The sequence below is a fragment of the Hemitrygon akajei genome, chromosome 29 (genome assembly GCF_048418815.1).
Source record: "Hemitrygon akajei chromosome 29, sHemAka1.3, whole genome shotgun sequence".
In the NCBI taxonomy this organism is placed as follows: domain Eukaryota; kingdom Metazoa; phylum Chordata; class Chondrichthyes; order Myliobatiformes; family Dasyatidae; genus Hemitrygon; species Hemitrygon akajei.
In genome coordinates, this window is record NC_133152.1 from 51,819,566 (window position 1) to 51,835,837 (window position 16,272).

General features: G+C 40.1%; 2 protein-coding genes across 8 annotated transcripts in view; one reads left to right on the plus strand and one right to left on the minus strand.

The window, feature by feature from the left end:
* The window catches only part of LOC140718523 (tumor necrosis factor receptor superfamily member 14-like), a 530,540-nt gene that overhangs the window by 422,213 nt on the left and 92,055 nt on the right, over positions 1-16,272 (minus strand). The window lies entirely within an intron of this gene.
* The window catches only part of LOC140718518 (tumor necrosis factor receptor superfamily member 3-like), an 82,257-nt gene that overhangs the window by 33,378 nt on the left and 32,607 nt on the right, over positions 1-16,272 (plus strand). For both annotated transcript variants that reach the window (XM_073032472.1, XM_073032471.1), the window contains 2 exons: positions 5,678-5,780; positions 12,812-12,937. In XM_073032472.1, coding sequence (XP_072888573.1) covers positions 5,678-5,780; positions 12,812-12,937 — 229 coding nt within the window. The remainder of the gene's footprint in view (positions 1-5,677; positions 5,781-12,811; positions 12,938-16,272) is intronic.

Consider the following 16,272-nt stretch of genomic DNA (forward strand, 5'->3'; position numbering starts at 1 on the left):
AAATGGAACTAGAGACAGGGTCAGCTTTGTCTGTAATTTAAAGGGCTGACAACAAAAGACTTGTGTTTTCTAAGCTACCATTAGAGAAGATTTAAATGATGCTAAAGACCTACACAGGCAAAAAAGTTTCCCCCAAAGGCAAACTGGAAGTGAATGTGATGTATGGAGGCCATACACGGCAGTTAGAGCTTTATGTGTTGAAAAGTGGAGGGTCTACACACTTCAGAAATGAATGATTGAGAAAAATCCAACTAGACTGGCACTCAGTCAAAGTTCTCAATATCTCATCAACAGGCAACTGCAGCCCAGAGGATAACACTAACCAGAGACTGTCACAGCTGATTAATGCACAGGGGGGCTACTGCACAGGACTGAAAGAAGCTGCAAAGGATTATAAACTTAGTTGGCTCCATCTTGGGTACTAGCCTACAAAGTACCCAGGACATCTTCAAGGAGTGGTGTCTCAGAAAGGCAACGTCCATTATTAAGGACCTCCAGCGCCCAGGGCATGCCCATTTCTCACTGTTGTCATCGGGTAGGAGGTACAGAAGCCTGAAGGCACACACTCAGCGATTCAGGAACAGCTTCTTCCCCTCTCCTATCCGATTATTAAATGGACATTGAACCCATGGACACTACCTCACATTTTTAAATACATAGCATTTCTGTTTTTTACACAATTTTTAATCTATTTAATATACGTATATTGTAATTGATTTACTTATTATTATTTTTTCTTTTATATTATGTATTGCATTGTATTGCTGCTGCTAAATTAACAAATTTCACGTCACACCAGTGATAATAAACCTGATGCTAATGAGAAAATGTTTGAGAAGGACATTGATAAACTCAAAGGCACGAAGGCCAGAAATGAAATGGATGAAGCTGCAACACCAAGATTCCATAAAGCATGTCCAGTGCCTTGTACACTACGTCCTAAAGTGGATGCTGAACTTCAGAGCTTGGAGGCTTCTGGAATTTTCTCCATGTTTGAGTGGAGGGATTGGTCCATGCCCATTGTCCCAGTGATGAGGAAAGGGAAGGCTGGAGCAGTTCACATACATGGGGATTTCAAAGTGAGCATCAGCCCGGTGCTGTGTATTGCGCTGTCCTCTACCATGAATAGAAAACATTTTTGCATCTTTGGCAGACGGGGAGAGGTTTTCAAAGATTGACTTGTCATAAGCCTATCTGCAAATGGAGATTGCGGAGTCAAGCAAGAAATCCCTCGCGATCAACACTCAGAAGGGACTTTTCCAGTATAATCATCTCGTCTTTGACGTCACATCAGCTCCAGCAATTTGGCAAAGTGCGATGGATCAAGTGCTCCACGATATCCCAGGAACACAGTGTTACCTTGATGACATCATTGTAACTGGCAGAAATAATGAAGAGCACCTCCAGAAACTTGGTAAAGCACATACCAGACTGAGTGAGTATGGCCTGCACGCAAAAAGAGAGAAATGTGAGTTTATCCAAGAATGAAATCGCATATTGTGGACATGTCATTGACAAGCATGGCTTACATAAGTCACAAAACAAGACTGAGGCAGTGCTACAGGCCAAACCAGAATATGTGTCACACCTCAGGTCATACTCTGACCTTGTAAACTACTATAACCAGTTTTTCCCAAACATTGCTACAGTGCTACATCCAATTGAACACACTTTTGCAAACAAGGCCAAAGTGGGAATGGTCAGACAGATGTGAAAGAGCGTTCAAAGAAACAAAGAGACTGCTAACATCAGATGAACTGCTCACCCATTATGACTCATCACTGCCCATCAGACTGGCGTGCAATGCATCCCCTTATGGCATTGGGGCATTTTGTCACACTCTATGAAAGATGGATCTGAACGTCTGATTGTGTTTGCTTCAAGATCACTGACAAGTGCAGAATGCAACTACGCACAGATCAAGCAAGAGGCCCTTAATCTAGTATGGGGAATAAGAAGTTCCATCACTACCTCTACAGTCAAAAGTTTACTCTAGTGACAGATCACCATATTCTTGTGTCTGTTTTCAATCCCAGGAAGGGAATTCGAGTGATGTCTGCTACCCGGTTACAACGTTGGGCATTGTTCCTAGGAGCACACTCTTATGATGTAGAGTTCAAGGTTACCAAACAACACAGCAACACTGTCATGTCTTCCACTGTTGGCAGCTGAAGAAGGAAAGTCTTCATACTGTGATTCAGCAGAAGTGTTCCACACCACATTGGTAACAAATATAAAGAAAAACAAGGAATGACCCAACATTGTCTATGACATCAGCATGCAAGGATGGCCAGCTCATGGTAACCCAATGTTTCCAGAGTTCTCAGTGAGACGAGACCAACTATCAGTACATCAAGGATGCTGATTTGTAGATCTTGTGCGGTTCCTTCCAAACTGCGTACCAGAGTGTTAGAGAATCTGCATGAAGAACACCTGGGTACAGTCAAGATGAAGACTGTGGCATGGAGCAATGTGTGGTGGCTGGGAATAGATTGAAGACTTGGCCCAAAGCTGTTCAGGACGCCAAAATGTTCAAAATGCACCCCACAGGCACCGTTACACCCATGAGAATGACTGTCCTCACCGTGGCAAAGAGTACATACTGACTTTGCTGGGCCATTCATGGACTCCATGTCTGATTACTGTGGATGCTCATTTGAAGTGGCCGGAGGTCGTACCAATGAAGTTAATCAGCTAAGAAAGGACTACTTCCGCTCTGAGGACCATCTTCACCAGAACTAGCTTACCTGAAAAAATTGTGAAAAAATACACGGCAGAATTCAGATGATTCATGAAGAAAAAGAACATCAAACATTTCAAATCAGCTCCTCACCACCCAGCAATGAATGGGTTAGCTGAAAGGTTTATCCTAACGTTCAAGAAGTCCATTAAAGCGATGGACAAGGAGGACATTTCTCTACAGCACAAGGTGGACAACTTCCTTTTTGTGTATTGGACCTCTGGCCTTGTAATGACAAATTAAACACCTGCAGTACTGTTCATGAGCAGGAATCTGAGATCTCGCATAGACCTGAAACCAGACCTCTGGAGGGAAATGCAGAATAAACAGTTCAGTCAGTTGCTGAGAGAATCAGAAAGGAGCTTCGAGATTGGACAGGAAGTCCTAGCGTGTGATTACCAAGAGAACAGGTGGTCAACTGATATGATAGCTACAGGAACTGGACCACTGATGTACACAGTGGATGTTAGAGATCAGACATGGAGATGTGGACCAGATAGTGGATGCTCAACTGAAGAACACACCTGAGTCGATTGCATCCAGCAAGACGGACACATTACAGACACTGGACTTGCCTCTCAGTGATGATCATGACACTGACAGCAATGTGACACCGGCAACCGAGAATGTTGTCTTTGACAAAACACCTGCCAGACCTGATGTCACTCCACAGGTCCAGAGGAGCTATCCTGAAAGAAACAGCCTGAAGACACTCAATGTTTTAGGGTGAACTTCCCCTTCACCTGTAGATGAACTGACCTATGAACAGTACCTCACTATCTTTGCTCACTTTTTTGCACTATTTAATTTACTTTTCAAAATGAATTTTTAGTGTAAATTGTAGTTTTCTACGTACATGTAGTGCTGATGGAAAACAACAAATTTCAGGACATGTAGTACTGTGCAAAAGCCTTAGGCACATATGTACTGTATAGCTAGGTGCTTAAGACTTTTGCACAGTACTGAGTCATTTTATGTATTGCACTGTACAGCTGCTGCAAAAAAACAAATTTCACAACTCGTGATAAATCTGGTTCTGAAAGTGGGAAGCAGGCAGGGAGAAGGTAATCATGGTTGGGAAAAGGGGAAGGGAGAGGGGGCAGTGGAGAGCACCAGAGAGACATTCTGTAATGATTAATAAACCAAATTGAGAATCAGATAACCTCGCCTGGTATCTCAGGACTGAGTATGTCTGCACCCACACCGCCACCTGCCCCTGGCACTCCTTCTCTGTTACCTCTCTCGTGACGCTCCTCCCTCACCATTCCCAACTTCCTTTGCTCCCACCAGATTTACAATCTTGCGCTCCGCTTCATGGTGACAAATACAGCACTGAGCAAAAGTCTTAGGCACCCTGGCTATACGTGTGCTTAAGATTTTTGCACAGTATTGAATGTCATGATATTAAACTTGATACTAATTCTGATAAACTTTAATCAATGAACATGCAAATCAATCACTTAGTTTTTCTCATCAAAGCTACCAACAAGGAAACATCATCTGCCACAATGCAACTGGATAAACTGGTCAAACTTTTTGTTGTATTTCAGTAGTCATGATTTTTTTTTAGTGGCTAGTGTTGGTATCAGGAAGTGATTTAAAATAAGTTTTTAAAAAGTCAGGTCACTTTGGTACTGGAAGTCTGTCAAATGGTGGAAGTTAACAGATGTAACAATAGATGCCGGTGATATTAAACCTGGTTCTGATTCTGAAATGCCCTTCATCTGCCAGCTCGTACTCTGTACCCATTCCACCCCCCACTTTATTAATACGGTTTCTTCCCTCTTTCTTTCAAGCCTTGATGGTGAAGGGTCTTGGTTAGAAACATCAACTATTTATTCCCCTTTCTAGAAACATGGAAAACGGACAGTACAATACAGGCCCTTCGGCCCACAAAGCTGTGCCGAACATGTCCTTACCTCAGAAATTCCCTGGGGCCCTCTATTTTTCTGAGCTCCATATACCTGTCCAGGAGTCTCTTAAAAGACCCTATCGTATCCACCTCCACAACTATCGCCAGCAGCCCATTCCACACCCTCACCAATTGCTGCGTTTTTTTAAAAAAATCTTACCCCTGACATCTCCTCTGTACCTACTTCCAAGCACCTTAAAACTGTGTCCTCTCATGCTAGCCATTTCAGCTCTGGGAAAGCCTCTGACTATCCACATGATCGATGCCTCTCATCAGCTTATACACCTCTATCAGGTCACCTCTCATCCCCCGTAGCTCCAAGGAAAAAAGGCCGAGTTCACTCAACTTATTCTCGTAAGGCATGCTCCTCAATCCAGACAACATCCTTTATAGTTGCTCAGTTCCTCCAGCATTTTATGTGTTTTGCTCAAGATTTCCAGCATCTGCAGAATTTCTTATGTTTATGCTAGAAATAATAAGCTGGACGGGACACATTATTTAAACACTGATGAAACAGTAAAATTAGAGTAGTAAGGGAGCATTGGTGGCGAATCAGCATCTCTCCACAGATGTCGCCTGACCAGCTGAGTATTCCCAGCCTTTTTTTTAGTGAAGTTTCAAGTATCTTCTATGCTTTGCTTGTCAACCAGAAACATTTACCAAAAACACAGTCTGACTACCTGAGAATTTTTATCATTTTCGGTCTTTAATTCAAATAAAAATGACTTCCAAATCTCTTGGAGTAACTGTGCACTTACAATTTTATGCTTTGCATTAAACCATAGTTTGCAATATAATTTCTATAATTGCCCCCGAACCCTGTTGAAAACCTGACAGTAACGATGCTGATTAATCTATATAAAAGAGAACTATTTCTTTATTAATAGTCATGAAATAGTAGAGCTTTATAATTACACTGTCGAGTAAAATTGAAGATTTTTATTAAATCTGCAGTGGTACTTCTGTTTTAAAAAAAATAATTTTTTTCAGTTGTAGTAATCCCTATATTTAATGTTTAATTACAGATTATTCTCCTTCTATTCCTGATTTCCCAAATTCCAGTGACAACTGCTTGTGATCAAGGGGAGTATGAAAATAATGGTGTCTGTTGTTCATTGTGTTCTTCAGGTAAGTGATGGCCAGTACTTTATACAATAATTATCTCAATGCCAACAGAATGCTTTTCATTAGCTTTCAAAAGTGGTGCAGCTATATTTTTACTAAAAAAAAATGCCAGAAATTGATTTTAGTAAGGCTTTGACAAGTTCACTGAAGGGAGGTTCATCCAGAGATAACAATTTCACAGGATCCATGGTGAATTGGCTGTTTGGATTCAGAACTGGCCTGCCCATGGAGATAGGGTAGTAGTCAGTGGGACTTATTCTGGCTGGAGGTTTCTGATTAGTGGTGTTCTGCAGGGATCTGTACTTGGAACCCCTGCTGTTTGTGATACATATAAATGACCTACAGTGGCATGCAAAGGTTAGGCACCCCTGGTCAAAATTTCTGTTACTGTGAATAGCTAAGCGAGTAAAAGATGACCTGATTTCCAAAAGGCATGAAGTTAAAGATGACACATTTCTTTAATATTTTAAGCAAGATTTCTTTTTTATTTCCATCATTTACAGTTTCAAAATAACAAAAAAGGAAAAGGGCCCGAAGCAAAAGTTTGAGCACCCTGCATGATCAGTACTTAGTAACACCCCGTTTGGCAAGTATCACAGCTTGTAAACGCTTTCTGTAGCCCACTATGAGTCTTTCAATTCTTGTTTGGGGGATCTTGGCCCATTCTTCCTTGCAAAAGATCTCTAGTTCTGTGAGATTCTTGGACCGTCTTACATGCACTGCTCTTTTGAGATCTATCCACAGATTTTCGAAGATGTGAGGACCATGGCAAAACCTTCAGCTTGCACCTCTTGAGGTAGCCCATTGTGGATTTTCAGGTGTGTTTAGGATCATTATCCTGTTGTAGAAGCCATCCTTTTCTCATTTTCAGCTTTTTTTTTTACAGATGGTGTGATGTTTGCTTCCAGAATTTGCTGGTATTTAATTGAATTCATTCTTCCCTGTACCAGTAAAATGTTCCCCATGCCATTGGCTGCAACACAAGCCCAAAGCATGATCGATCCACCCCCGTGCTTAACAGTGGGAGAGATGTTCTTTTCATGAAATTCTGCACCCTTTTTTCTCCGAACATACTTTTGCTCATTGTGGCCAGAAAGTTCTATTTTAACTTCATCAGTCCAAAATGCATCAGGCTTGTTTAGATGTTCCTTTGCAAACTTCTGATGCTGGATTTTGTGGTGAGGATGCAGGAAAGCTTTTCTTCTGATGACAGTAGAACAGTGCACCACCACTCCAGTCTGCTTAATCTCCCTGAAGGTCTTTTGCAGTCAAACAGGGGTTTTGATTTGCCTTTCTAGCAATCTTACGAGCAGTTCTCTCGGAAAGTTTTCTTGCTCTTCCAGACCTCAACTTGACCTCCACCATTCCTGTTAACTGCCATTTCTTAATTACCTTATGAACTGAGGAAACGGTTACCTGAAAACGCTTTGCTATCTACGTATAGCCTTCTCCTGGTTTGTGGGCATCATTTATTTTAATTTTCGGAGTGCTAGGCAGCTACTTAGAGGAGCCCATGGCTGCTGATTGTTGGGACAAGGTTTGAGGAGTCAGGGTATTTATAAAGCTTTGAAATTTGCATCACCTGACCTTTCCTAATGATGACTGTGAACAAGCCATAGGCCTAACAAGGTAATTAAGGTCTGAGACCTTGGTAAAAGTAATCTGAGAGCTCAAATCTGTTGGGGTGCCCAAAGTTTTGCATGGTACTCCTTTCCTTTTTTTCCACTCTAAAATTGTACAAAACAAAAATAATACATGAATCTTGCTTAAAATGTTGAAAAGAATGTTTCATCTTTAACTTTATGACTTTTGGAGATCAGTTCTGCTCACTTAAGTATTCACAGTAACAGAAATTTTGACCGGGGTGCCCAAACCTTTGCATGCCGCTGTATATGAAAACATAGATGGGTGGTTGGTAAGTTTGCAAATGATGCAAAGACCAGTGTTCTTGTGGATAGTGTAGGTGTCTGGCAAAGGGTACAGCAATATATAAACAGGTTGTAGATATGGGCACAGAAATGATCCAATGTGAAGTGATGCACTTCCGGAAATACAAAGAGACATTCCACTGTTACTGGCAAGACCATTAACAGTGTTGGTGGGTAGAAGGATTTGGGGCTTAAGTTCATAGCTCCCTGAAAGTGATTACAGGTTGATAGTGTGGTAAAGAAATCACATGGTATGCTTGCCTTTAATGTTGAGGAACTGAGTTGAAGAGTCGAGAAGTTATGTTGCAGCTGTATAAAATTCCAGTTAGGCCCCATCTAGAATATTGCATTGTTCTGGTTACCCTATTATGGGAAGGAGGGGGTGCAGAGAGGTTTACCAGGATGCTGTCTGGCTTAGAGTGCATCTGCTATAGGAATAGACTGGACAAACTTGGGCTGTCTTCTCTGGAGCAGCAGAGGCTGAGGAAGATTTGAAAGAGGTTTCTAGGATTATAAGAGGAAATGTACACTTTAATACTACTACTGACTCGATTGGAAGATATTTAATTGTTACTGGTTTATTATGCGAGCAAAAGGTAGCTCTGGTGTGTGTATACGCACCTAATGTTGATAATTCTGATTTTTTTAAGAAACCTTTTTCAGAGTTACCGAATCTCAATGAATATAAGCTGATCATGGGTGGTGACTTTAATTGTTGCTTAAATCCGGCGATTGACAGGTCATCAACCAATCCGTCGCTTCCTAATAAAGCAGCAGCTTGTATTAACTCTTTTTTATTAGAATATGGCCTTGTCGATATTTGGAGATATAAACACCCCAACGATAAAAATTTCTCCTTTTTCTCACACGTCCATCACAAGTATTCTCAAATTGATTACTTTTTTTTAGATGCACGTCTGTTAAACTCCGTTGTTCAATGTGCGTATGACATCATTGCGCTCTCAGATCACGCGCCTTTATCGGATAGATTTTTGAAAATCTCACAGTGGAGATTGAACCCCGTATTGTTACGGGATCCAGCTTCTGTTAATTTTATTAAGGAGCAAATTTCTATATTTTTTGAATTTAATACAACTGAAGGAATATCAAATCTGGATATATGGGACACCTTGAAATCTTTTCTTAGGGGACCAATAATCGCATATTCAGCAGCCTTGAGAAAGAAAACTAAAGCGGAATTGTCAGTGCTTATTAATAAAATTAAACAGATAGATAAAGCGTATTCAGTTAAACCTACTGAAGACCTATATAAAGAAAGGGTCGAACTTCAATCACAGTATGATTTGCTTATGACCTTTCCCAATGAACAGCAAATTTTTAAATCTAAAAGTTTATTTTATATACATAGGGAAAAATCTGCTAAACTTTTAGCGGGTCAGTTAAAGGCTGGGATGGTCAGAAGACAGATTTTTAAAATTCCCCGACCAGATAGAACAGAAACTTTAGACCCTTATGAAATTAATAAGATATTTATGTACTTTTATTCTAATCTTTATAAATCTGAATTCTCTGATAGTACTATTACTATGAATAGACTTCTGCAAAGGTTAAACATACCTCAAATTTCGATTCAAGATGTTGATACGTTAGATGCACTTATGAAACAAGAGGAGTTATCCAAGGCTATATCCTCTATGCATTTAGGTAAAGCTCTGGGACCTGATGGTTATACGGTAGAATTTTACAAGACTTTTCATGAAATGCTTACACCACATCTTCATCAAACGTTTACTGATTCTACATCCTCTGGGAACCTTCCTAAAACTTTTTATGAGGCACTAATTTCATTGATTCCAAAAAAAGGAAAAGACCCACTGGAATGTGTATCCTATAGACCTATTTCTTTACTGAATGTAGATTTTTAAATCCTCTCTAAGATTCTAGCAAAAACGCTTGAGAATATCTTGCCTAATGTTATATCAAATGATCAAACAGGATTTATAAAAAATAGATACTCACGTTTTAATATTCGAAGATTGTTAAATATCATTTATTCTCCCTCAGCCAAAGAATCTGAATGTATTGTATCTTTGGATGCAGAGAAAGCCTTTGATAGGGTGGAGTGGCCTTATCTATTTCAGGTTTTGAAGAGGTTTAATTTTGGTCCAGGATTTATTTCCTGGATTAAATTGATTTATCATGCCCCGGTAGCTGCGGTCCTAACTAATAATCAAAAGTCTCCTTATTTTAGATTATATAGAGGTACCTGTCAGGGTTGTCCCCTTAGCCCTTTATTATTTAATTTGGCTTTAGAACCACTTGCTATTGCTCTTAGGGATTCTAATTCTGTGCAGAGTATTAGGAGAGGGGATGAATTACATAAGGTTTCGTTATATGTGGATGATTTATTAGCTTACATTTCAAATCCTAGGAAATCTATTCTTTTTATGTTATCTATATTTATGGAATTTGGTATTTTTCTGGATATAAACTTAATTTACATAAAAATGAATTATTTCCTATTAATAATTATTGATTATTATGATCAAGTACCTTTTAATATTGCCAAAAACCATTTTACTTACTTTGGTATCAAAATTACTAAAAATTTTAAAGACCTATATAGATATAATTTCTTCCCTTTAGTTGAATATACTCAACAGGCGCTTTCTAAATGGTTACCTATGTCGATGTCATTGATAGGTCAAATAAATGTTATAAAAATGGTTATTCTACCAAAATTTTTATATATATATTTCAAGCAGTTCCCTCCTTTGTTCCAAAAACATTTTTTGATAAAATAGTCTCTCTGATTTTGTCTTATGTTTGGAATAATAAAAGCTCTAGAGTGAATAAACTTTTATTGCAAAAATCAAAAAAAGATGGAGGACTGGCTTTACCAAACTTTAGATTTTATTATTGGGCAATTAATATTCGTTATATTACTTTTTGGATTTATGATATAGACGACCAAGATCGCTCTTCATGGTTACAGCTGGAGGAAAATTCAGTAATGGGGGTTTTCGTTAGCTTCTTTATTAGGAGCTCCTCTTCCGTTTTCGCTCTCCAGATAGGTAGACAATCTCTGAACCCTATTGTTAAACATACTTTAAAAATTTGGTTTCAATTTCGTAGATTTTTTGAATTAAATGATTTTCTACTTTCTAGTAATATTTATTCTAATTTCTTTTTTAAACCATCAACTTTGGACAAGGCTTTTGTAACATGGAAAATTAAGGGAATAAAAACTTTTTTAGATTTGTTTTTACAAGACTCTTTAATGTCTTTTTCACAGTTAATGGATAAATATGATATCTCTAATACACATTTTTTTCAGATATTTACAGGTTAGGAATTTTTTACGTGATTTTTTACCGAATTACCCCTCGGCCTGCTCTTTAAATTTGGCTTGTGCTATTTTTCAGTTTAAACCTTTTCAAAAACAATTAATAGCTATTATTTATAAATAGTTAATGAATGCTCGCATGTCGCCTAATGATAGGGTTCAACGAACCTGGGAAGTAGAACTTCAACATTCACTTTCAGATAATCAATGGAGTAAAATTTATTATTTAGTCAATAATTCATCTATCTGCGCACGCCAGATCTTGATTCAGTTTAAGATAGTACACAGGGTCCATATGTCCAAAGATAAATTGGCGTATATTTTTCCTAATATAAGCCCTATTTGTGACAGATGTAACACAGAAGTGGCTACTCTAACTCATATGTTTTGGTCATGTGTAAGTTTAAACAATTTTTGGAGGGATATGTTTGGAATATTATCTAAAGTTATAGATGTGGATGTTCAACCTAATCCACTTACAGCAATTTTTGGGATTATTCCAGAGGAAGCAAGCAAAGTGTCTGCTTCCGCCCAACATGTGATAGCTTTTTCAATTTTACTGGCTAGGAGAGGTATTTTGCTACACTGGAAAGGCTGTCCCAAATAAATGGCTGCCCTGGTTATCTGATGACCCAATTAACCAGAATTCACTTATCAGTAGTGATATTCACCATCTCCTCCAGTGTACCTGGGTAATCTGAGGAAGGGAGTGTTTGAAGATCAAGACCACACATCTTGTCACAAAGCTCATGCTCCACAGGGTAGCAGTGGTTCACTGCACCCCTGTATGTTTCTGTGACATGGACGATATGCAGCAAGAAAATCATAGCAAGACAAGTCTCTGCATTCCCTCCAAATAAGCAAACCAACATCAGCTTCCTTTCCTAGGCCTGATGGACGGCCATATTATTTGCAGGACCTGAAACAAATTGTTTTGAGCTAAGTGACAGTAAGCATTTACCAGGTGGACAGACAAAAAAGTTCAAAGAAAATTTATTATCAAAGTACACATATGTCACCATATACGACCCTGAGATACATTTTCTTGCAGGCATTCACAGTACAAAGAAACCCAATAGAATCAATAAAAAATTACACACAGACAACCAATGTGCAAGAGACAACAAATTGTGCAAATACAACAAAAAAAGAAAAAATCTAAATAATAAATATTGAGAATGTGATTTACCGAGTTTTTGAAAGGGAAGTCATAAGTTGTGGAATCAATTTAGTATTGGAGTGAGTGTAGTTAGCCACTCTGGTTCAGGAGTCTGATGGCTGAGGGATAAAAGAAGCTTGTTATAAAATTGTGAAGACTTACTGATTAATGGGCATCCCAGATTTGAATTTGCTCAATATGGGGAAGGAATATTGAAGTGTGCATGCAGAGCCTCATGTTCATGAATTAAGAACACACTGTCATTGGAAGATTGAACACATCAGCCGTCAAGCCGTGTACCCACCTGCCCAATTACAAACATCCTGCCAGAGTTGAGGCGGAGTCTCTGAGGTTTACATTAGCCTTATCGTCCACCTCGGAACCACAGAGCTGGAGCTTAACCAAGTCATCCACAATTCCAAGGGACTGCAAAAAATAGGGTGTATCCATGATAGTGCTTATGCATACAGCGTCTCTGAATACATGGCATCGCTGAAATACTATTTCTGCTCAGAAGTAATAATGGTTCTCAGGTAGCGTTTTTTTTTGGCAAAAATGCATTGGAATTGATTCTTTGAGAGCAGAATAAGCATTGTGATTCCTTGTCACTTTTCCAATGCAGATTTTTGTTTTATTGCAGGCTTTAGAGTATCCAAACACTGCACCTTGATGACGGACACAACATGCGATCCCTGTACAAATGGAGAGTATATGGAGCATCCAAATTGGCTAGAGAAATGTTTTAAGTGTAAAATATGCGATGCAGGTATTTATTATAATATTGACTGAAGTTATGCTGATTTTATCAACCCATCAGGGTTTTCTGAAATTCATTTACAAAGAATTACTAACACCACTTGCTGCTATTGTACCAAACAATGTCATGACTGCATCGTAGTGAAAACCTGAGCTCAACTTCAAACCTGACGTGCCATTTTCTGCCATCAGATTCTTGCTGTAGGGCAAATTATGATGAGCTTAAATCTCAGTGATAATATCCCGGGGTAGAAGTTGCTTCACTTTCTTTCCGGGATTTTAAAACAGCCTCTCTTGTCACCCTGTTTTTGTGAAAGTTGACATGTTTTGATCTGTCATATTTTAGCCCAGCTGAGTTGAGCCATGAAACCAGTTCTCAAAAGGGCATATTGCCTAATATAAGCAGCATTGATCAGGCTACAGGTGAGCCTTCATCTAAAGAATGAATACACTAAGAATATGGAGTTGGGAGAGTTCTCACAAGAGTTAATAGAAGCTGGGTAGGGTGGTGGAAAACAGAACTAGCAGGAGGCATGATCTTTGTACAAGGGAGCCACTGCACCTTTTCTGGACTACAGACATACTCTTGACAGTGGGAGTTGCCAGGAAGATCTCTGCATGGACATGAATGCCTGTACTTGAGAAATCTTCAACCCATGCCTGTTCCTCCTACAGGGTGAAGGAAAATTGGCTGAAATTTCTCTCCTTTAGTTTGGCTTTGTGTGACCTGGGTAATAATTCAACGAACAACTCAATCTGAGATGGGGCAGCAGTCAATGATGGCAACGTGGAATGACTTTGAGTGCACAAAGCAAAGAATGATCTCCAGAAGTAGTGAATGCAATATATGGAGACAATAGTTGAGGTTGCAGCAGCTCATTGATGTTATTGAGGATAGTGCAATTTCAGCCCAATACATCAGTGGTCCCCAACCACCAAGCTGCGGACCGGTTTCAGGCCACGAGGAAACGATATGATTTGGTGATATGAAACAATATGAGTCAGCTGCACCTTTCCTCATTCCATCACGCCCACTGTTGAACTTGAATGCACACGAGGTCATTACCCACTCGAGGTCATCAGTCGGTCATTAACCTACAACTACTCGATGAGTAAAAAACAAATGTCGCTTGAGAGTTTCTTTGGAAGAGGTGGTAGGGGACATAAAAGGCCTAATGATAATAATAACACAGAGACAGCTGAGGCCAAGACTACAAAAAAAAGAAAGCTTCCTTCAACAGGAAATACGATGAGTCGTACATAAAATATGGCTTTAATGTGACCGGTGACTCGCACGCTCCAAGCCCCCTGTGTGTGATATGTGGCGACAAGCTGTCTAATGAGGCAATGAAGCCCTCAAAACTGCTTCGGCACCTTGAGTCCAAGCACCCTGCACTTAAAGACAAACCCATTGAGTTTTTTAAGCAGAAGAAAACGTGAGCAAGCGGGACAGAAGCAAGTGCTGAGAGCCACCGCCTCCACAAATGCTGCTGCTCTGAGAGCATCGTACTTTGTGGCTAGCCGTATCGCTAAGGCTAGGAAGCCTTTCACTGTTGGTGAAGAATTGATTCTGCCTGCTGCCAGGGACATGTGCCGTGAACTGTTGGGAGAAGCTGCAGCTAACAAGATGGCACAGGTTTCTCTTTCAGCTACCACAGTTTCAAGGAGAACCGATAACATAGTGGAGGACATCAAAGCACAGCTATTGGAACGGCGTAATGAGTCACCATGGTATGCTATCCAGGTTGATGAGTCTACCGAAGTCAACAACAAGGCAGTACTGCTGGTTTATGTGCGATATATATCTCAAGACGATGTGCACGACGATATGTTGTGTGCACTGCCGCTGCCAACTAACACAACTAGGGTAGAACTATTCAAGTCTTTGAATGACTACATGTCAGGCAAACTGGACTGGTCATTCTGTGTTGGAATATGCAGCTATGACTGGACAGCTGTCTGGTTTCACCACCCGAGTCAAAGAGGTTGCTCCTGAATGCCAGTCTACACACTGTGTCATACAAAGGGAAATGCTGGCTAGCCGAAAAATGTCACCCGATCTTAACAGCCTATTGAGTGACGTTGTTGAAGTTATCAATCACATCAAAGCAAAAGCCCTTAACTCACGTCTGTTTGAGCAGCTGTGCGAGGAAATGGATGCAGAGCACAAACGCCTTCTCTTCTTCACTGAAGTCAGGTGGCTATCAAGGGGGAGAGCCCTGGCCAGGGTTTTTGAGTTAAGAGAGCCGCTGCAGAGATTTCTTTCAGGAAAAAAATCACCACTGGCAGCACACTTCAGTGATGAGGAATGGATAGCAAAACTCACTTATCTGTGTGACATCTTCAACCTGCTCAATGAACTCAATTTGTCACTTCGGGGGAGAATGACAACTGTCTTCAAGTTGGCAGGTAAAGTGTCTGCTTTCAAAGCCAAACTGGAACTGTGGGGACGGCGAGAGGACAGGGGCATATTTGACATGTTCCCAACATTAGCTGGGATTTTGGGAGAGACTGAGGCTGCACCGTCCTTCTCACAGCTGGTGTGCGATCACCTATCTTTGCTGTCAACAGAATTCGAGTGTTACTTCCCAACCGCAAATGATCCAAGGTGTGCAAAGGAATGGGTCCGTGACCCATTTGTGAATGTCCCTGGTGAATCATCCATGTCAGCGTGGGAAGAAGATCAACTCCTTGAGCTTGCAAATGACGGTGGGCTGAAACGTATGTTTGACATAACATCTCTGCCAGCATTCTGGATCAAAGTCAAGGCTGAATATCCTGAGACAGCCACAAAAGCACTGAAAACGTTGCTTCCATTTCCAACATCATATCTCTGAGAAGTGGGGTTTTCTGCAATGAATGCAACAAAAACTAAATTGTGGAATAGACTGGACATAAGGAACCCTGTTCAAGTATCGCTGTCTCCCATCACCTTTCGATGGGACCGTCTTGTTGCAGGGAAACAAGCCCAGTGCTCCCACTGATTCAGCGATATTGGTGTGTTGCAATGATTTTTTATGTTTAAACGAGGAAAATATGCGCTGTGTGTTTAATATCCAAACGTTACTTAAAACGTTATGATGCTATTGACTTATAAGTGAATTATAATTGACTTATCACTATATTCATGCGAGGAAAATATGCGCTGTGTGTTTAATATTAAATTCATTAGATAAACCCTATTAGAAACGAAATTGAGTGTATTAGCCACTTATAAGTGACTTATAATTGACTTATCACCTATATTCCAGTCGTGACTAACACTCCCCACCCCCCACCCATCAACCGGTCAGCAAGAATATTGTCAATATTAAACCAGTCCATGTTGCAAGAAAGGCTGGTGGC